General features: G+C 39.5%; 1 protein-coding gene across 1 annotated transcript; it reads left to right on the forward strand.

The window, feature by feature from the left end:
* Window positions 1-5,491: 5,491 nt before the first annotated feature.
* On the forward strand, window positions 5,492-23,094 carry OCIAD1 (OCIA domain containing 1). The gene is made up of 8 exons (XM_082482497.1): window positions 5,492-5,572; window positions 6,342-6,426; window positions 11,503-11,556; window positions 12,015-12,062; window positions 15,518-15,647; window positions 17,774-17,982; window positions 19,348-19,497; window positions 22,666-23,094. Exons 1-8 carry the CDS (start codon window positions 5,522-5,524, stop codon window positions 22,701-22,703), a joined length of 765 nt encoding a protein of 254 aa, XP_082338623.1. The 5' UTR covers window positions 5,492-5,521; the 3' UTR covers window positions 22,704-23,094.
* Window positions 23,095-23,402: the final 308 nt, after the last annotated feature.

The following is a 23,402-nucleotide window of genomic DNA, read 5'->3' on the forward strand; positions in this document are numbered from 1 at the left end:
CCCACGAGCTCCGTTTCCGTTGGGGCGCGCGGCCCCCTCCTCAGCCACCACCCGGTCCCCGCCTCACCTATCCCGCCGGTGTGAAGCGCTGGCCTCCCGCCGCAAGTCCCTGGGCGCCGCCGCCTCAGCACAGCTACAGTCTCCTTCAGAGCGACTCTGGTGGGGGCTGGTGAGCGACTCGCGCCGCCAACATCCCCTGCCGGCTTTATCCCGCCGCCGCCTCTCTCCTCCGGTAACTCGACGGTCCGGCTCGTCCCTCCCGCCCCCCCCGCCTCCCCATTGGCAGGCGCCGCTCCACCAGGAACCGACGCTCACTGGAGCAGGCGCACAGCACTCAGGCGGCACGTCCACCCCGCTCCCTCCCCATTGGCTGCCGAGCGCCAAACCCGCCCTCCCAGCCCCGCCCCCGCGGCCGCCTGACGCCTCAGCCAATTGCAATGGCGCGAGGGTGGAGCCGAGCTTCCGATTGGCGGGGCCGGCCAGCTTCCTGCGGCTGCGATAGGCTGAGGCGACAGCCAGTTCCGCGTCCCGCCCCGCCCATCGGCGGGAGCGCTCTGAAGCGCCGTTCCCGCCCCGAGCCTCCCCTGGCGCCTGAGGGAGCGCGGGGCCGCTCCCACCCCGGCGGGACAGGCGCGGCCCAAGGTAGCCACCAGTGAGAGGATTTCGGCGGCTTTCTCCACGGGAACTCGATTTCAGGTGTTTCCCCCCAGTGCCAACGGGGAAGTGCTATGGTAAAGCAAAGCGCCGCAGGCAGAGAGGCGAGGTAATGAGGTAATTCTCAACAACGTCCTCAGAAAATTCACCTGACACCGGGACCGGCCAGGATTTCACACCAGTACAACGACGTATTGCTAAACAACGCAAAGATTATGGGGAGCCAATGGTAATAAAAACGGGAACAGTACCAACAGTAACGTTTTAAGTGGATAGAAAGTAACTGTTTGCTCTTCAGGTGCTTCAAAACTTGCAGGCTTGAAAAGAAAAAAAAAAAAAAAAAAAAGGGGGGGGGGGGGGGAGACATGTCAAGCATGAGAAAAATAACACCGGATCTGCAGAACAGTATTATAAAGAATCCTGAAGTCACCCTTTTTCCACTGTCAAATACAAGCTTGTCTTACGAGCACTGTACTATAATAAGCATATCCAACAAAAACAGAACTGAGTAAAAAGTATGCTTTTTACAAACAACAAATGCGCCAGCAAAACAGTTGCCAATCTCTGTTAAGAGAAGTTCCAAGTTCTATTACACGCTTTGTACGACTCTGGTTTAGTTGGAGTAAAAGATCCATGTCCAACTACTCATGTCCCTGTGATGCACACCCTTGACACAGGTAACGTACATCGACTTGCAGGAACCAGCAGGAACAAGAAAGCAGGAGAACATTAAAATAACGATATACTGGTAGCTGAAAAGAATGTTTCAGGTTAACTTTCCTGTAGATTTAAGAATTTTGTGAATGGAATATTTTTTATTATATTTTAACAATTGTACCACAGTCCAAATGTTGAGTAATAGAACAGCTAACAAGAAAAACAGGATTCATTGCTACTGGTGGTGTGCATAATTTCAGACAATTGGTTGAAGCAAAGTATGTCACAAGTTGCTTCTGATTTTGAAGTTATCCCACGTCAGGAGTTCAGACCGATCTTCCCAATAAATGCATATACATTCAGTTTCATGGTAACTGAAACGAGAGCGGCTGAACCTCACCACCAATACAAATCAGACAATTAGTATTTAACCCTGAGCACCTGAACTTTACAGGAAGCACAATCATACCACTTTCAGAACCCAGAATCTCCTGACTGTTTCACAAAACAGCCCTAAGGATTAGTTAACATGTAAAGTACTTTTCAAAGTACATTACAGTACCAGTTATTAGTAGTAGCAATTACTATCAATGTGGGTAAAGTCCTTGCTAATTGAGGCTTTGAGCATCGGCTCAACAAAGACACCCACTCTTGGTTCTTGCTGATGTGTCATAAGGCTTCAGGCAAATAACTGATTCTTTGTCTGCTGCCAGTTGTGGTAGTTACAACAATGCTCTTTTTTGGTATGAAGCGCTGTTATTTCTTCACGAGGGAGAGAGTGATTTTTCCAAATACAGTCCTGTTAACTCTTGGCAGCCACGAAGAATCGGCAGCTCTCAGCTGTTGTGTTTTATTCTATTGTCCAGAGCGCCAAGCAAAAACCAACAGCAACAACAAAAAAATCACCATTCCAGCTATGTACTCAAGCACATAATCTTCCAGTACTTGTTTTGCCGACTTTCCTTACCAGATCAGCATATACTCCAACTCTTTTACACTACTTGTTTCAGTTATGTCTTATGCAATATTGTAAAGCTGAACTTTCTTGTTAAGCCAACTCTGTTTTGCAGTGGATTTTTATAAAGCCTGTCACTAACTGTTGAACAAGGGGATGGAAAATAATTTATCCAAAAGATAAGCTTTTAAATCACTTGACAGTCTACATATAAATCACACCATTAATTCTTGAGCTCCAGCTTCAAGAGTTCTGAATATTCACCAGTGACTTTGTTTTGCAAAGTACTGCAATGAGAAACCGTCTGATTTTCACACCTTCCAACTTCTTGTTACAGAAGTAATCAGTTCATTTTAAAAGAATCTTATTGTTTGAAAGATTTCCTTTTTCCTTCTTTGAGGCATATCCTTCAAAAGAAATAATCTCAAATTTTTAAAGGTTAACTATCGTATTTCAGTATTACACTACTTTGAGTATCAAATATATTCCTCACTCTTGGATGATACCAAGTCATAAAACATAAAAAGTTTAGAGTCATGGATAAGTGAGTTGCAATACATCTGAAAAGAATTTTTTGACTCCTGAAGCAGTGCAAAAATACGTAACTTTATGCTATCCCTCTTTACAAATAATCCATCAGTTTTGTACATGTTTAAAATCACACATACAAAACAGCAATTAGAAAACAGCTGCTGAAACATCAAACCATCATTGTGCATGTTATTAAAACAAGCAGAGCAAGAGTTCCCCAAGAAATAATGTCACCTTGTCATCTCTAAAGGACTACTCTAGTGTGCAGATTTTTAAACAAAACCACCATACTGGATAATGGCACCTCTCAGAGGAAAAGGTAGGGAAAATAGTACTCAAGAGATGAGATTTACAGAAAGGGGTTAAAAAGCTAGCCTTAAGCCTTGCCTGAGGACAAGATTTGTGTAATGCATCAGAATGACTTGGCCACAGCATCACCAATTTTAAACTCAAGTTCTTGATAGTTGCGAGAAAGATGGCATGAGTATAAAGGAAGTGGTAGAAGTAGACCAGATGTCAAAAAGGGCATCCTTGTTAAGATTTCCTTCTGTAGATGAACTTGAATAAAAGACTTGATGACAGAAAATGAAGTGCCAAGGATGTGGACGTGCTCTGCCATCTATGCTGAATATGGCCCTACAACTGCAGTTGGGTGTGTGTAACCAGGTGAAGTATCTCACAAGCAGACTGTATTAGATAAGATTTTTGAAAGGATAGTAAACGCACCTGTTTGTTGCACGATTTTGTTTTGTTTTTTGTTTGTTTTTTTTTTTTGTTTTTTTTTTTTTTCTGTTGGAAGTCTAAGGGACTTGAGGATAGTCAAGTGAGTAAACTGAATGGATAACTGTTAATTTTACAACGGAGAGGCAAAACAATAGCTCAGAGTCATTACTTCCTTCAGTGAAGGAGACTGATATCCACTTCCTCCCCATTGAAGCTCCACGTTTAGAGAAGGTGCAGTCCATAAACACGTCCTCCCCTACAAATGCTTTAACAAACCATTGTACTCTTTCCCTAAAACCCACTCAAAGCTAAGTGCAAAGAAGTATAAAATAAATTCTCAGTAAGTGTGCTATAGTCCCATAAATAAAACTGTCGAGAGCCAATGAGGCCAAAATCTTTTGCATCCCAATTAATAATGTGCATATTTGATGTCTGTGTATTGAAGAGTGCTTCATTGGGGTGGGTCGAGGTGACTGGCAGAGATGAAAATTGGAAATAATTTATGTTATCAGACAAAGCCATCTAATGGAAATTAGGAGCTTCTTTATTGTATGATGAAAGCTATGAATTAAGCACCGCACAATACATAGTTTCTGATTCTATCCTCTCAGTTTATTTCAAGAGTTCAATACTCAGAAACAGCTTTCCTGTGCAGCTAGCCCCTCCAGGCAGCCAAACCTATTACTTTAGGCAAACTCCTCAATTCATTTGTCCTAGGTCCTTCACATGCTCTTTGTTCATTTTACAGTTGCATTCTCCACTAATTTCAGACATTTCCCATCCACATTCCCTACTAATTTCAGATACCTTTTGAAAAGGTCCCTCTTCTATCTTCAGGCGTGGCCATTTGCTTTATTTTTTGTACAGTCATGAGACAGTAGCAATTTAAGCCTCTTCACCTGAATTCCAGGGTGAAGAGACAATGGCTTGCTCCAGGAAAGGCTGAAAGGGAGTGGTGCATTCCAGGCAAGCAGAGGCAGATCAGGATACGGTGAATTCAAGCCACAGTACTGAATGTTTACGAGAAAACGCCACAGCATACATCATGCTTAAGTACATCACTATCAGAAACATGTTTTTATTTTTTTCCTTAGCTTTCCCTGATTTCTGATAAACTGCAACGATCCACTAACGCTGCAATTTCAAACAGTATTAGGTAGAGGCAAGCACACAGACTCCTTCTAGTCTCTCACTTCAATCCCAACCACCAAACCTCTACCGCTTTGAAGTTAAGACAGTCACCTGCCACGTGCTTGCCCGGTCCTAACGCAAATAAACTCTTTTTTTAGGTAACAGGCGTCCTTTCTTTTTAGTTAATTCTGGCCAAGTATCTTTAGCAACCAGTTAACATATCTCATGCTCAAGCTAGGCACTGACAAATAAAAGCTTCCTTTTTACAGTGTCTCAAAAAACAAGTCAGTTACAAAGCCAAGGAGTACCAACGCTGTACAAAACAAAACCAACCGCGTAAGGATTACCTTTAAAGGGATTCACCCTTTGGGAAGCAGTGCCCACTCTGAAACGTATTAAGAAGGTGGCATTCTTTAAGCAGGAGGAAACAAGACAAAGCACAGGAAGGAAACGTTCTCGATTGAAATGAACACTCCGAGCCTCAGCTGCTAATTCTGAGCCCTTCCACCGCTCTCACTCCACCGCTGAACCAGAACAAACACACAGCCCTTGCCCACAGCCCCCCGCCACTCCACCAGCGACGCCATTTTGCTGCCACCGCGGCCACCGCAGCCCTCACGGCATACCCCGAGGCCTACCCCGAGGCCCGCCCGCCGGGCCTCTCTACCGGGCCTACCACACAGGGCAAGGCCGCGGAGGGCGGGTTAGAGACTTACGGAGCAAGGCAAGCCCCAAGAGGGAGCCCTGCGGCCTAACGACATTTCACGGAAGGCGCCCGCTCCCGCGCCCACCGTGGCCACCTCCGCGCATGCGCAACGCCGCGTAGACTTCCGGGTCAGCGATCGTTCGCACTGCCCTCCCCGCCCCGCCATGGAGGCTGGGCAGGGTCCCGGCGGCGGGGAGGTCGGCGACCCCTCTGAGGTAGTTGTCGTTTGCTCGGCGGGGGCCATAAGTGCTAGAGCTGTGCGGGAAACCCCGGTGGGGCTTAGAGGGTTGTTTCTGTTGAAGGGGGAGGAGGCTGGGCCTCCGCCTGGCTGGGGTGGGGGTAGGGATTCCTGCCAGCGTTTCGGGCTCCCCTGCCGCGGGGACGGTGCCCTTGAGGCCTTTCCGATGGGTTTTCGTGGGTGTGGGGCTTATCCCGGCAGAAGGTGTTCTCCCCGGTACCGGTGTCCTTCTCCCGGTCGGCGATCTGGCCGGGTGCCCGGCCGCAGGCCTTTCACGGCAGGAGAGGGTCACCCACCTCTGGTAGAATGTTCTCACCTGCTGGCGAAAGCAGCCGGCCAGCTTTCACCCAATATAGGCGTGTAAACGGACAGCACGCGTTGTGTAATCAAAACCCTGGCAAATATTTTAAACGGGGGTTTAACTAGGTGTCAGAATTCATCGATTTGGAAGGCTGGTTGCAAGGACCAAAGCAGGCTTTTCTAGAGAAAAAAGGAGTGGACTGATTTGGGATGCGAGCACGCACAGAATATTTACTGCTCTCTCATGTGTTTTGTAGAAGCAGTGGATTTTTTTAAATTATATATTTCGTGTCATATTTATAGACAAAAGGCACCGGTTCCTTAAGTATAGCTATGTGAAAGTACAGGCACTACAAGGCATGAAAGTTAGACAAAGTTTTTAATTGAACAGTCGCCCAAAACCTTTCTTTTGTTTATTCTTTTCTAATTTATTTCCCTAATGAAAGAGGGAAGTACCTAAGCCTTATGTTCCGACAGAGGAGGAAAGACGACTCCTCAAGGAATGTGCTGAAGAGAGTGCCCGGTATAGAGGTAAGTTCAGTTTGCTGGTAAACTTGGCTTGCTTTCCTTCCACCCTTAGTTTTTATTGTCTGAGGCATTAAGGAAGGCAGGCCTGGGTCAGTATATCACAGCAGTTCATTAACAAGCTTCACACAGTCTGAAATTGCATCCCAGTAAATGTTGATCCATGTAGGATTTGCAGGACAGGAATTTTGTAAAAGGTGCAATATACTTTGTAAGGTTTATGTTTTATAACAAGATCTCTTCATATTTAAAATTAATATGCTTATTAAAAATCTGAAAATTGATATAATTAATGGAGTTTCTCATTTAGTTGTAGATTTTTTTTTGTTGTTATTTCTACATTTTTATTTTCAGTTTTTGTTGTTATCTCTAGAATGCAAGAATAAAATAGTTTAGCTTAGAACCATTGCTTTCTGTCCTTACGTAGACTTGCGAAGAGAACAATGTATGAGTAGTCATGCAGCTCAATTTTTGTGTGTCTGTGCATGGCCAGACATTTTGGCTTTTTTCCCTGTAAATAAAAGCCAGGATTCCCAAGCATGATTCTGCAGTCAGTAATGATTTCCGTACTACAGCTAGTATATGGGAATAATAAGCTTGCATTATTTTCATAGAATACTGTGTGTCTCATCTTAATTTATTTGAAATGTCAAGGTGATGTTGTTTGGGTGTTGTTTGTTTTTTTTTTTTTTTTCACAAGACATTTAGAATTGATGGCATTACTACTAAACATTGTTTCTGTAATCCAAAGGTTCAAGACATACCTGTTTTTTATACATCTGATCAAGAGGTTTGACTGAGCCTTCTGATGTTACCCACTATTTTATTGCACACTAGTAGATTACTCCTGATGCTGATAGGTGGCTTTGCAGAAACCAGGACAGATGAAGAATTTAGCAGCTGATTTACTAAGTTTAGCACAGTGGAGCTCTCATTTCTCCTGGCAGCCAGGGGCAACTTCTAAGGCATTGTGATTTTGAATCAACGATTCAAAGTTTTTATCTTTCTCCATTGCTTTGGCATTCTTGTCTTTCACTTCTATTCAAATACCTGGAAACCTTCAGCTTATTTGCTAAAATCTAGCCATTATATTTTCATAAGTGAAAAGAGTCAGGTTCATTAGTAGTAAAATGATGGTTGGTTATGGCTTATTCGTAATCTCTCTCCTGGAAGACAAGGGGGGGTGCAGTTGTTTGTTCTTCTTGAGGTGTTCTGCTGTGAGTTCTTGATTGGCAACGGAACTTACTGCCCTACGCATCTTTATACAGAGACTGAAGAAATAACGTTAAGATGTTGCTGAGAAGCCCCAAATTAGTTTCTTCAGTAATTTCACTTTACAGAATCATGGAATCTTCAGAGTTGGAAGGGACTTCTAGAGATCATCTAGTCCAACTCCCCTGCTAAAGCAGGATTGCCTAGAGCACGTTACTCAGGACTGCCTCCAGGCGGGTCTTGAAAATCTCCAGAGAAGGGGACTCCACAACCTCCCTGGGCAGCCTGTGCCAGTCACCCTCACTGTAAAGAAGTTTTTCCATGTATTTGAATGGAACTTCCTATGTTCCAACTTGTGCCCGTTACCCCTCACCCTGTTACTGGGAGCCACTGAAAAGAGCCTGGCTCCATACTCCTTCAACCTACCCTTTAGATACTTGTATGCCATAATAAGGGCTCCCCCTCAGCCTTCTCTTCTCCAGGCAAGAGAGAGCTTTAGGGAGCGACAATAGTAATTGAGAGATTTTTTCAGTTGTGTGCTGTGCTGTTCTCTCACTGGGACAGCCCAAAGCCCATCGCTGTTTTCTAGATCTCTTGTGTTTGTTTCATTGTTCTGCATTACATGTACCTAGATTGTTGTATGTGCTGTATTAAATACATATTCTTTGAATGCCCCTTTGCAAGACATATGAGCTGCCTATGTATCAGTTCTTGTTATTCACAGATATTACTATACCTTTGTATGTTGAGGTGGATTGAGAACTGGCTGAATGGCAGAGCTCAAGACAGTTGTGATCAGCGGTGTAGAGTCTAATAGGAGGCCTGTAACTAGTGGTTACCTGCAGATAACTAGCAGCTACACCTAGGTAACCCCTCAGGGGTTAGTACTGGGTCCAGTCTTGTTCAACATATTCATCAATGACCTGGATGAGGGGAAAGAGTGTACCCTCAGCAAGTTTGCTGATGACACAAAACTGGGAGGAAGTGGCTGACACACCAGAAGGCTGTGCCACCATACAGCGAGACCTGAACAGGCTAGAGAGCTGTGTGGAGAGGAACCTAATGAAGTTCAACAAGGGCAAGTGTAAGGTCCTGCACCCAGGGAGGAATAACCCCATGTGCTGGTACAGGTTAGGGGTGGACCTGCTGGGAAGCGGCTCTGCAGAGAGGGACCTGGGAGTCCTGGTGGACAAGCTGACTATGAGCCAGCAATGGTTAATGGTCTCCTGGGGTAAATTAAAAAGAGCATGGCCATCAGGTCGAGGGAGGTAATCCTCCTCCTCTATTCTGCCATGGTGAGGCCACATCTGGAGTACTGTGTCCAGTTCTGGGCTCCCCAGTTCAAGAAGGACAAGGAACTACTGGAGAGAGTCCAGCAGAGGGCTACAAAGGTGATCGAGGGAATGGAGCACCTCTCTTATGAGGAAAGGCTTGGAGACCTGGGTCTGTTTAGCCTGGAGAAGAGAAGACTGAGAGGGGATCTCATCAATGCTTATAAATATTTAAAGGGTGAGTGTCAAGTGGATGGGGCCAGACTTTTCAGTGGTGCCCAGCGACAGGACAAGAGGCAGTGGGCACAAACTGGAACACAGGAAATTCCATCTGAACGTAAAGGAAAACTTCTTTTCTTTGAGGGTGACAGAGCCCTGGAACAGGCTGCCCAGAGAGGTTGTGGAGTCTCCTCTGGAGATACTCAAAACCCACCTGAATGCATTCCTGTCCATCTTGCTAAGTGAACCTGCTTTGGCAGGCAGGTTGGACTAGATGATCTCCAAAGGTCCCTTCCAACCCCTACTATCCCGTGATTCTCTGTATTTTCAGTTTGTTTATTCAAATTTCAAGCTGTAATCAATTTTTACCAGTTCTTACAAACCCTCTCTGATTTGCCATAGTTTCTATTGACAACTTCTATTTTAGAAATGCTTGCTAGTAATTTCATAATTCAGTTTAATATACATTTATAGGTATACACTTTATAGGTATTACTTATTTTTAATCGCATTATAATATAATATAAATTCACATTACAATCTACAATTTTATCCTTTGCACTTTTAATCTTGCTAAGAAAATCAAACCAGATTGATATGACTTTTTCCCCATAAAACCATTTTGACTAGGTTATATTACATTGCCATCGTTAATTATGTGCTGTTGATATATCAGCCTTCCATTATTTTTCCGAGGATTTATTTTGTTCCTGAAGCAGAAAAAACTTTTGCCCATAGCAGTGAAAAGCATTGATATTTTCCCATTTATTAAGCTACTTTTGGGTTTTTTCTACACTTGAATAATTATTCATATTAATTTTTATGTATTAACCCAATTTTAATTTACCTGTTATTCTTTTAATTTCTTGTTACCGTTTTTGGTCATTTATATGCTCACATACTAGCAGCTGTTTCCACTAAAGTGCGTAACCTGTCTTTGATGTCCAGAATATATGTGTTGGGCCTATAAGTCATTTCAAACCTCAAACGGTTAGACTGAAGTCCTCTGTAATAAGTTCTTTAGGATTTTATTTTTTTTTAAAACCCCATTCTTTTTTCTCTTACAATTTAACTTCAAATCTGCACTGCCATTCTATATTTCAGATACCTAGAATGCTAAATTTTGGAAAATCTAGGTCTAGAATCTCTAAAAGTGTCAAGGCTTTAATCTTTAACAGATTGGAATACTTTATTATTTATTTTGAAGTGTCAGTTTAATCTTGCTTGTGAACCAAGGAGCCAATACTTTTTCTTAAAAGTGACATCCAGTCATATTTACCCTAAAATGCTGGTTGGATTCCTAACCTAGTTTAGATCTGTCAGAGTTTGAGAAGGAATAAACACTTAGTTTGCAGAGTGTATTTTAATACCATGCTGTCCAAATTCTAAAAAATATCAGTAGTGTTCAAATATGAACTTAATTAGCAGATTGTGTTCATCAAAACACTATAAACATCTAGTGCTGTTGCAAAAATTTCTCCCCTAGGTAAAGTCCTTGAGCCTTTTTGTAGCATCTGTGTTTTCAGACTTGCTTAAAATGTAATTTCATTATGATGCATCTAAATCTTTAACGTAATTAAGTTTAGTCTTCTGTCATGTTCGTTGTTTTGAAGTTAATCTTCCCAATTCATAATTGTCATTGCTTGAAATAAGCATTCCTGTTGTTTCTTGCCATCTTCAGATGTTTCCTGCCACCGTAACTCTTCCAATATGATAAAACCCGATGTGAGCTGATTGCGATAGGCAGGAATGCTCTTCCATGTTTGTTGTCTGCTCTGCATTCCTGACCCTACCCCTGACTCATGCAGTTTGATCCGTAAGCTACAGGAAAAAGCTGCCCTGTTCTTTAATTTGCCGGTGAATAAAACGGTTTACCTAATTTTAATCAATTTAATTTATATCTCTATAAGAGTTAGACTTTTTCCAAAGCTCTTACATTAAAACAAAATCAAGACTTTTGGTTATCAAAAATTTTCAGATGCACTGGCCTCTATGTAACCGCCTTCCATCCTGAAGAACTGTGGGTGCTTGTCTGGTGTACAGTTGTGCACCTTGATGCTGCAACAGCTGCAGCCAGACCTGGAATCTTGTCCTTAGAGCTTTGTCACATCTGCCATTGGCTTTTGTATTTTAAGAAGCATGAAGTCTAATGAAGACAGGATGACTCATTAACCAGAACTGCATAATTTGTAGTAGGTCTTAAAAACTGGAATTGCGAGTGTTTCATAATTTATATATAGTTTGTCAATTGTATATATACTTATATTCTTATACAGATAAGCTTAGTAAGGCCAAGCAACTCTCATTTTATCCCATTTTGTTCAATGTAGTTGAAAATACTGATAATCGTATTTTAAGCAACTTTTTTTCTTCTTCACAGCTTTTCCTTTGGCTGCAGCGAGCATGCTTGCTACTAGCTTCTTAATTAGGAAAGGTAAAGTGTAAACATACTTTGGGTTAATTTGGATTTGCTCAGATGAAATATATTTCTGCTGTTAAAAAAGATAATATAAGAATAAAATGTCTAATCTACTTGCAATTAAAAGTTTAGACTCTTCAGCTACATGACTTTTAGTTCCTAAAACTAAAGGAGCAAAACCTTAAATTGAAATCAAATTCGTGTTCATTTTATGTTGTTTGACAAATGCAATATTTCAGTGATTATGAAACAATATATTCTATAATCTGAGTAATACTGTGTGTGATATGATTAAAGAGGTAATTCTTAGATCTTTATAATTTTATGGAGAATTCAGATGCTAGGTTTTCTTGAATTTATTTCAGTGTTAAGTGTAAAAGAGTAACCTGTTACCTACAAACATAGCCACAGTTGATGTTTTTCAGCCTCATTCTTCGTAACTTATTACTAATTACTTTGATTCTCATTTTCAGGTGTTCTAAGGGACAGCTCAAGATTTGGTTCTTTTACAAAAGTTGCGTGTAAGTAAAAGCTATGTATAAATTCAGGTTGTATTCGTGCCTTTGGTTCTGGAGGCTGTTACGCAGATGTAATGATGTAATTCCTGTGAGACTAGCTGGCTGATTCACTGTGACTCCACTTCAGCTGTGCCTGAAGATAGGAGTAAATGATCAAATATAGCCGATGAATAAGTTTCACCTTCCTGCAATTAATTCTATCAGTCAGCAATGTTTTAGGTATGTTTCTTAACTACAGCATCTCACACTGCAAGAACCTGTTCAGTTTCAAGAGGCAGAGCATTTCATTTATTCACCATCTTCAAATTTGTGCAGCACATTTTGGAGAAGTTTTGCCTATAGGCTTTCCATAAAAATTGGAAGACTTGAAATATGCTTGACTAGTGTAACGTAGGAATTTAAGATAAAAGCATTGTAAATAGATACTGTACAAGCTTACTTTAAATTACTTTGCCAGAGTACGTGCACCCCTCCCTTCCTAATTTGAAGGTCTTTATTCATGCATCTCACTTGTCCCATTCAGGCTATTTTAGTGCCTTTTTTTCCTGGACATTATGTATGCACAATTGTAGGAAAACAGCAATTTATTGTGAATGATTTTAGATTAAGTATAATAAAAAATAAATAAATATATTAACCTTTTCAATGTAATACATGACAGTGAAACAGGAAGTTGCCATCTTGCCAATCTGGCCAGATACAGCCAGTTACTCTTACAGTTTACTTCAGTGGGAAGAGGGTAAACCCCATGATTTGTGGTGAAGGAAGTGGTGTTTAAGCAGATAAATGAATGGGAGAGACTAGGGCTGCCGTTTGTTTACGCTAAATTTTACTTGCTTTCTTTGAATGCCAAACAATATTATAACACAAACATTTCTGTTAAATAACAGAATTACTATTTCCCTGATATCTCCTACGTGTTTCTAGTTAAGGGCTGCATTCCTCCTATGTAATAGTTTTGAAATCAAGGGGGAATATAAGGAGCACCTGGACTGGACCAGATATTCTTGATGTTAAGGTTATAAGCTACAATACTGCTGGCGTCTCCTTTTCGATGTACGCTGGTAGGCATGTGGACTTTCATTTTATACTAAAAGAATTTGTTTTGGTTGTTTTTCAGTAGGTAACTTCGTGTGAATTATGTGCATTTTAAATATGGTGGTTTTTCTGGGACGTAGTTGGAGTGTAAAAGGCCCGAGTTCAGCAGGTTTTGTCTCATCCTCATATTGTTCAGGTCACATTCCCCTACTGTCTGCAGGGTCTTCCTGAAAACTATTGCCAGGGACGTAGTTTACAGGTCCAAATTATGTCTCATAATTTAACCGCACATTCCTCCTGCAGCGAAATCCGCTTAAAGAAAGCAATGCAGTTGTGTTTTGGTTTGTTTTTTCTTCCTCCATGAGTTCTAAAAGAAGGTTGTACGCAATTCCAGGCACCGCTGCTGGCTCATAGCTAGCTGATGTTAAACAACAGTAAGACAGTTCTTGGTTTTCTGATGTCACTGATCTGAGCATATTGCTTCTGCATCTATTGATTACAATAGTCTGTCTTTGATAATGGTGTGTGTCACTTGTGGTTGTTGGATTCTTTTTCTGAAGAGTATTTATGTCTGATTACAGTAATGGGTCTTCTATATCTAACTAACATAGTTGAGTCGGGTCTTTTTTAGTCTACATCACAGATCTTTCTCTGCTTTGCTCCTCTTGGTTTTATCTGGAAGTTGAGAGGTTTTTCATTTTCTAGGTAGGAATTTGCAGATTCCAGGATGTTGTTCTGCCCATAGGAATTACTCATAAATTCTCTCAGTAGTCTTCTAGACATTCTGACAGTTTAATGGAACTTCTAGTTAGTCGTGACATTGCCAGCATCCCCTTCAACATAGCAGAGAGCTATTGGTCCTCTATCCCTCCTTGGCAAAGAAGGATAAGATCCTCATGTCTTACTTCATGTTAGTCTGCAGTGGGAGCTGGCCTCTTTTATTGATCTCTGATCAGCTTCACTAAGGTCTTGTTACAGTGCATACAGCATAAGCAGAAAGCAGCAATATCTAATTTACCGTGCTAAGTTCGAAAATGTGGATCATCTGGCTGATAGTTCTGTAATAAGAGAAATAAAATATTTTAGGCAATAATTACTTTGGGTGAAACATCTTCCAGAGAGGTGCTTCCACTTTTCTTGACTGGAAGGCCTGAAGGAAGGGAGACTTTCTCATTGTAATTTATGCCAAAGATTAATCATCTTTGCTGCTTAGCTTTATTTTGCTAAATATTTAGTTTGAATTCTTGTTGGGCTGCTTTTCCTTTTAGGGGCTTGTAATTTTTCCCTTTACGCATATTTATAGTGTTTGAGGCATCTTCCAATTTTTTTGACCTGCTAAATGGATAAACCCTTACATTTCTCATTTGTAAACTTTGCTCATGGTTGTGGCTGTTCTTCTCTTTTCCCTTGGAAAAGGATTTTTAACCTCCTTTTGGAAATACAGACATTAGAACAGGAATCACAATTTCAGTACCAGTACAGCACGGAAGGTTAAAATCCCCTTTTATATTGATTCCTAGGCAATGCAATCTACAGTGTGAGGACCTCAAGAGGATTAATGTTACTGGTAATTAACTCTTTTCTGACTTAAAGATGATTGCGAGTCCTTAAGCCTTTGCATTTAGAAAATACTCGTTGCATATGAAAGAAGGGTCTAGTCCTTTTCTCCTACAAAGTCCACAACAAAACTATTAATTGCCACTGAATCCTTCACGATCCTTCATACTGTTTGACCCACTCATAAAACTTGTAGGAGCCAATTGATGGAAATCATCAGTTTTAAGCCCAGAAAGAACCATCATGATCGCTTATTGTTGTGTCCTGTCTGGCAAATGAAAATAGCTCATGCACTACATTGAAAGCATTTGCCTAGTGATTGTGAGGGTTCAGCTAATTCAGTTGCTTGCCCTCTGGCAACATTATCATAGAATCCTCTTCAGAAAATACTGAGCATAATCCTAAATTTATTTAGAGTTCTCTTCATATTAGTGAAAGCCTTTTGAAGATCTGAAAGTTCTGATGGATTAAATTAGCAGAATTTACTACCTTTGTTTCCAACTGCTTTATTATCTTTGGTAGTTAATTGTTATTTCTGAATCTTGGGGAAAACTGCAATTATTTTCCTTTTTTTGTCACTTTTCATTCATCAAGGACTAGCTGAAATCATCTCATGCTCATGCTGTGTCTAAATCATTGCTCTGTGTCTCTGTTCAGCTATTGCATTTGGTTTTAGTACTCTTTGCAGAAGCAGAGAGAGATAACTGCCTGGTTTTGGTCAGATCTGAACTGTTTTTGTTTTTTTTCTTTTATTCAAGATACTGTATAATTTATTTGAAATTATTATTTTAAAACTATGTTGAATGTTATGATGCAGCATATAAAACCATCTCTTTTTTTTTTTTTTTTGTCTTTTAAAAAAGTTGCAGGAATGTGTGGATACCTGGCTGGAAAGATATCCTACTTGCCAATCTGTAGCGAGAAATTTAAGAAACTGAAGGATTCCCCAATAGGAGATGTTCTACGACAAGCTCAGAGACATAGTTCACATAAGTAAGACTGACTATTTTTTAAATTTAAAACTTATTCTTGAATAGGATGTTTTAAACACTAACAGATCAAGGCTACATTTGCAGCTTTCAAAGACCTTCAGAGCTGCACCTTCCCTTTTTCCGCTGTTATCCCAGATCTACCGCTTTCAGGAAGCTGTATCTGATCATTTTGAGGTGCAGAAAAAGAAACATTTTACTTAGCAAAATGCATTCCTTGTAAATTTATATGTTTTTTTCCCGTGGAATTTACTTACAGTAGCGTGACTGCAGAATTTGCCTCCTTAGTTTAGAAGCAAACTAAATTAACTGAAATAAAATAGTGTTTCGTTCTGGAATTTTTTCCCATAGTTTAGTTTGATTGAAGTAGGAAGAGGGTGGAAATGATTTCAGTGTTTATCAAAGGAAAGACCTCAGTAAACAATATCAGTGCAGGAAGAAGAATGGTGGTCAAACTTACTGCTGTTTGTTTAAATCCTTTACATCTGTAACAGCATTATGCTCTCCATATGAGAAACTCATCAAGTTCTTAAAACTATTTCCTGTTTTGTTCCAAAACATCTTCTACCTCAAGTGGTTTTTAATTGCAAACTACTTTTGGAGTATCTCACTTAAACACTTGGTTCAAAACTGGGAGAATAGGGTTAGGATAGTGAGTGGTAGTCCTGCTATGTATGTGCTAAGATTTGTTAAATGTTCATTTGATAAAATACTTAATTACGTTATAAATTCAGATTTATGACAGCTTTGTCTGCAAGATTTACCTTTATTCTGAAATGTTTACATTTTTATGGCATCAAACATAATTTTAGGAATTACCACTTCATACGTTTACTGTATAAACTCAGCTGAATTGCAGCTGGCCTTGTCCCTTTGCCTCCTTCCACTTTCTAATAAGAAATTGTCATGATCATTAACTGTGTTCTCCAGGTGAGAACCTGTTTAAATGCCATCATCTGCTGCACCACTAAGTCCCTTCAACCTTTAATGGCCCATTCTTTTGTATCTGTAAAATTTTATTTTCTAATTTATAAATTCATTGGGTTTTCTTCTTAGTTGAATGATTAATTTAAATTCATTCAAATTGCATTGTTGTCCATACTTGCTACTCTCTTAAGCCAGCAACAGAAATCATTATGTTTTCTTGGTCATTATACATCTACTAATGAACGTATTTTGGTAATTCTGGTTTGCTGTTAAAAATAAGTAGGGAGCTAAAAGATTAGATAGTTCTTTAAAGCTCTCTTTACATATTGAGACAATAAAATCCTTAGCTCTGTTCATTGTGAGAATAAAACAAAGGCTAATTGCAAATGTTTTTCATATGAAACTAAAAGTACAGCTAAGCAGAAATTTAAAGTAAAAAAATTAATAAATACTCTAGAGACATTCTGGTGGCACCAAGTGGGGTCGTTCTTGATAAAGAGACATATTGTGTAGTGGTTTGCAGGGCCATTCTGAGGATGGAGTGAATGCTTTAGAATAGCAGGCACCAGTTTCCAGAATATTCTTTATGTGATCTTACTTTTTTCTCTGAAGAGAAAATTTGTTAACGTTTCTGCTGAATTCAGCGACTCAATAAACCTTCATAATTTAATTTCCCCAAGATAGCTCTTCATTCTACTTTTCTTCTGCTGTTCAGTACTGGTGAATTACAGCAGCTTCTAATGATGAAGGGTTTTAAATTGCAATTTTTTTTCCTAAAAGGCCTTTAAAAATAACTATAGTTCATGCTAGCACTAGTTACATGGGCACACCCTGTACTATTTGCGTCTGATGCTTTTTTTTTTCCTTTCTGAAGACTCCCTGGGGGGAGGCCTGATTGTCATTTTTGTCTTCTAAAGTGCAAAACACTTTGTCTCTTTTGTCCTCTGTTCTGGAGATTTTCAGGTATGAGATAAGTTTCTGGGAGGAAGAGAAGAGTGTTGGGAAAGGGACTATATAGATCTTTCCAATGTAAAGAAAAAGAAACAACACCCCAAACTTCTTTTTAAGACAATACTTCATGTTGGAAACTGAACCATTTAAAATAAAACAGTATTTTCTTGACCTAAATGTAATGCTACTCTTACAATTCCATTTTTAACTTTAGTATTTTTGTATTTAATATTTAATTGTATTATTTTCCAGCCGTTCCAGTCGGAAATCTGAATTTTCAGATGCGCCTTCTCAGTCATATACTGAACCTTCTTCTCCAAGAGCTGGATTCCCACTTTCTTCTAGCTATTCAGATGATTATAGTTCCACAGATAGAGCCCTCTCCAGTTATGAACCGGTTCCATTCAGTGCTTCCCTGAATGAATCTTCACCAACAGGAATTACTGATTACCCTGTTCAAGGTGTGTTTGGTCTTAATATTTAGCAGTTTGTAGTACAATCACTCTTGCCTTTCTCTTATAGTACTAAACTATGTATTTTCATCCCATGCAAACGTACATGGTAAAATATAGTGGTTTTGAATGAAACAGCTTGAAGTTCCCAGAATTGTTTTTACGCAGAAGATAAATGTATGTATTATTACTAAATAATTACTAAATTCAGGGTTTTTTTTTGTGTTTTGTAGCTCTAATTGCAAGTAAGGATTGTAAATTAACTTACAAGGTTTAATCTGTTGTGAAACTAAAGCTGCAAAAAACTCAGCCTGACTTGAAGTTCTTTTTGATTGAAATGAAGATGAATATGCCATCCTTTCACTGCGCTAAAGAAACCATAGTCCCTGCCATTTGTCTGCCAGCCTTTCTGAGGTTATTTCATTTTCTCCAGCAGTGGTGCTGTAACTTTATACCACTATAATTCAATGACATTAAACTATTTTTTCTAATGTGACAAACATCAAATCTTCTGAGAACTGAATGCATATTGTGTTCTGTCTGGCAACAGCTGATTTTCTCACGGAGAGCTAAAATGGTTTTCAAGTACTGTTCTGTGCAGCTGTTCCCCGCCTTCCAGTATGAACTCTGTCCTCAGCTATTGCAGGGGAAACACACGATTCTGAATTCAGGTCTCTGGTATACAAAGGAGGAAGTTCCTCTCAAATGCAGAGTTTCATGCTTGGAATTAGTTTGAATTTTCCAAGTCCTTTATGGTATGGGTTTTATTTCACAAAATAGCTCTTTTGTGCAACTCCGTTTTAGTTGTATAAAAGCATCAGACATAAATTTGTCAAGGAAATTGTAACTACACTTCATCACAAGTATCAATAGTTGGTAGAATCTTAATTATAGAACCAAGATTCTGCATTATAAATGTAGATAAAAGGATAAAATGTTTATCAGGTGACATATGATGGATTTAGGACTAATTCTTTGAAAGCAGAATTTAAAGCCTGAATGCAAACCTTTGAGCTTCACCTACCTAGATTTCTCTTCAGAAATCATAAATATATCAAATGTATGATTATAATAAATTCTACATTAAGTGACCAGAACTGTTTTATCCACCAACTGTTGTTAGGATTTCCATTGGGTAAAATGAAGAAAAGGAGTTAACTGCCAGTCTTCCAAAGCAGTTTGACAAAATAAAAAGGATAAAAGGACTGGATTAATTAAAGACCACATACATTCGCAGTTGCATGTAGAATTGCAGCTGTCATGCTCCTTTTCATTTGGGATTGAGCTGTAATTAACTGGCATTCTAGAACACGTTGTAGTCAAGTTTTGGTGTGTGATGCCATTTCTAGTATTTTGGTTTCTTTTGGTTTTCAGATCCTGCTCCAATTCCAGAAGAAAGTCGTAAAAAAAAAGGCATCACATATGAGGAATTAAGGAATAAACACAGAGAGACATATGAGGTAATGCTACCACCAAAGGCAGAAACTCCAAGCAAGTTTTCACAGGACAAACCAGTTAAGGAAGGTAATATGTTGATTTACAGAAATACGTAGTAAATTCAAATATTGGCAATAATATTAACATGGCTTAATTCTGCTTACCCTTTAAGCAATTTATTTTTACAGTATGTGCAGGTATGTCATATGTGATGTGGTCTGTAGTTTCATATTTCAAATTAATTCTTTTTTTCAGAAATACTGATGTTCCAATAGCAAATTATAGTTTCTCTTCTCCAGCCATATTGTTTAGTGCCAGACTGAAAATCTCATAACTTTTGGTTTATTGAATATATTGAGCAACCTCTTTCAACAAAGAATTCTCTGAGGTCAGAGCCATACTGAAGAGGTTTAGCTTTGGAAGGGGGTGTATGTTTTAGATAGCATTGTTCTCTCAAAATAGAGCACATGGTTGATGGTTTTGAAGGGGGGGGGTATGTATTTTTATGAATTGTTTCATGTGGAATTAGAGGATTTCTATAGAGGCATTGTTTGTAGACGTTCATTTTCTACATTAAAACTCAAAGGAAGGAAACAGTATTTGGCAGCAATATTGAGATTTGTTTTCACAGTGAAAAACAAAACTTTACACAGCAAAATAAGAATGCAGTGTCCTGAAGAATGAGATGCCATTCGGTCAACTTTTTGACTCAATCAATTTTTTGAAAAGGAGACACAGAAGTCATTCATAATTGCTTACTCTCCATCTTTTTTATTTAGCGTGACATCTGTGGAAACGATGTTAGCAAGAGGAATGTTTTACCATTTAACACTCTGCTGGACTAGTCAGCTTGACTCGTTTGGGTTTGTATGCACTGTCCAGTCTCTTCAGTCACGTTGTGACATTTGTAGGAATAGTTAATGGCTCCCATCAGGCATAACAGGTGGTAATAAGAATAGAAAAGTACATTCATGCGAAGGGTTCGGAAGCAGTAACAGTAAGCTTTGGAACGGTGTTGCCTCAGAGCATCAGTCTCTTTCATGCTTATGAATTACTTTCTCCAGATCATCTGTCTTTGGGCAGTTCTACATGGTGTTGAAATAAAAATTATAAACAGTTATTGGGTAATGATTTAAATCTGTTATTTCAAGGATGAAAGCCTTTTTCTCTTATCACGTGACTATGCCAAATGAGACAGTAAAAAACTTGAAGCTGTAGTTTCAGATTGCTCCTAAATTCCATTAGCTGACACTTCATTGATTTACACAATGCCCTTTTTTCAAGATATTTCTCCACAAATATGAAGCCTAGACATGTCACTTGAAACAATACACAGAAATCTTAAGCGGCATTCTACAAACCTTGCCATATTCCATGGCAAGTCTCGTGGCTGTGAAATGAGAATATGTGTTCATTATTTTATTTAGAGTTATTTGAGGCCTATAAAAGACCTCTATAAACTGTCTATCAAATATTGCATTGTCTATTACGTTTCTTTGTTCCACTTGATGGTTATACTCAGGCTTTGAGAATAGAACTATGCTGAGCAGTGCATAAGATTGCTAAATAAACTTTTAAGAGTATCTCTGTATTTTTAGGGAAAAAGAGCAAGGAGATAATACAAAAGTTCAGAAATGTTTCACAAGTGGAAGCACATTTAAATCTACAGTTCAGGGATTTACTGATGTTGCAGGCTAAGATCTGATTTCATGTACAGCACTGAACATGTTACTTAGAATCATAGAATGGTTAGAGTTGGAAGGGACCTTAAAGATCATCTAGTTTCAATGCCCACTAGCCCAGGTTGCTCAAAGCCCCATCCAGCCTGGCCTTAAACACCTCCAGGGATGGGGCAGCCACAGCTTCTCTGGGCAACCTGTGCCAGTGCCTCACCACCCTCACAGTGAAGAATTTCTTCCTAATAGGTAATCTAAATCTACTTTCTTCCGGTTTAAAACCATTACCCCTCGTCCCATTACTCCCCAGCTCTGCTATAGGCCCCCTTTAGGTACCGGAAAGCTGCTATAAGGTCTTCCTGGAGCCTTCTCTTGTTGTATGCCAGTTCATGTTCATATGTCCTGAGTTGTTACCCCTTTGTTCATCGTCTTATCTGTGTCTCCTAGGAACCAGACTAGCAAATAGGAGACAGTGGTTTCTGCCCTCTGTTGCAAGGATGTGAGGGAAAACAAACCACATTTAAACCAGTTTTAAGCGGTCCCTAATTTCCACCTGCTGGTGCCTTCTCCTTTTGTTGTAGCCATACAAATATGTGTATCTGCATAGTGACCTGGACTGGACTGTTTTCCAGGGAATGAGCACAGCCTGCTCAGCTGCCATGGTTAATAGAAATGGAAATGAAATTGTACTTTGAGAGAGCTTCTCATTGTGCCTCGCTGCAATATCAATCAGCTTAAGAGATTTGTCAGTGCATTATGCTAACTTTGCTGACATCTCTCTGAAACAAGGACCACCCATTCTGCTCTGTTCCACTGGTTGTACTGCAGATAGGTATTAATAAACAGTGGGCTTAATAATTAACCTGCAAGTACATTTATAAAGGGGTGCCCGACGAATGTCAGCATTCCTACTGGATCATAAAGATCCATCCTTTACCCCATCAATGATGGCAGTCAGTTACAAACTACTCTGCAGCTCACTTTCAATAGAGCATCTTTTCACTTTCTGGTCGTTGTTGAGTTACGCACGACATACTTCTGAATAAATCCGTTAAGAGCAGTAACCGTTTTGTTTTTTTTAAAATTCTCTGACTCACTCCTATACTAAAGGAAGCTGCCAAATAATAATGGCTGAGTAGTTTCCTACTAAGGATTACCGATTTTTGTTTGTTTGTCTTTGAGTGTGTTTTTAACTATCCTGAATCCATCCAAATGTGCACGTAACTAGATTATGTAGCCGCATTATTTATCCTAACATTCCTTGCCTGTTTCCTCCAATTGTCTTTGTTTCATCCACGTTACATTTGTTTCAAAGTAATTACAAATTCTGTCGAGCAGGAATTAGCACAGTAGGCCTCTTGACTGAATATTAATTCATTAAAGAATAATGATTAACAAACTCTTCTCCCCACTTATTCAAAAGTAGCTTTAATTAGATGGCTGTTGTGCTCTGACTGACACTCTCCCCACTCACCACTTTAAATGCTAATGCATTTTGTCATACTTTTCAGCACCATATAAGATAAACTTGAGCGGTTACATTAAGTCATACGTGACTACTTTTTCTTCTTTTCTTTAGTTAAAGTAAATAAATATGGAGATACCTGGGATGAGTAAGAGCTGAATGAAGAACTGAAGAAAATGATCTCCTGTCAGCTAACTTGAACTTCATCTAGATTAGTCACGAGTATCGGCACCTTTGGTGTATTCTGCCAGGCACAGCTATTAATAAACGAGGAGAAAATCCTGACTTGCCAGAAGATTAAAGGCTTAATATTTTTTTTCCTAATTTTGCATAAATGGCAAGTGAGGCTATTGTGAGGTATCATGACTAGAAATCATTTGTGCTATTGTTTAAGAATGAAAAGGGTAACTGGCAATAACGAATAAAAATGTATAGCAAAAGGTAAAAATATATGTAAATAAATGCAATCACATGTATTGGGAAGGGAAAAATATCTGAATCTTCTCAAATTTTCAAGACTTGCATTAAAAGTTACCTGTGGAACTCGCCTCTCACTTTGTTTTGTCTGAAAGGGATAAGCTGGAAACCTCAAATAGTTGTCACGCTTGGTTAGTAATGTCTGGAGTACTGTTGTGAACTATTCAGGGGGAAAAAGGGCTGAGGAACCTTGCCAAACACCTCAGTCACTGGTTATCAAAACGGTGTTCATGCTGCCAGCTAATCTTTAGACTGATATTCTGACTTGCCCACACTGTGTCTCTTAAGACAGTCATTTCAGAAGAAAATGATTGAATGAAACTGCAGGTATTTAAAATAGCTATATTTAAGTGTAGAAGGTTAAACCTGACAAA

Source organism: Vanellus vanellus (genome assembly GCF_965231255.1).
Source record: "Vanellus vanellus genome assembly, chromosome: 4".
Lineage (NCBI taxonomy): Eukaryota > Metazoa > Chordata > Aves > Charadriiformes > Charadriidae > Vanellus > Vanellus vanellus.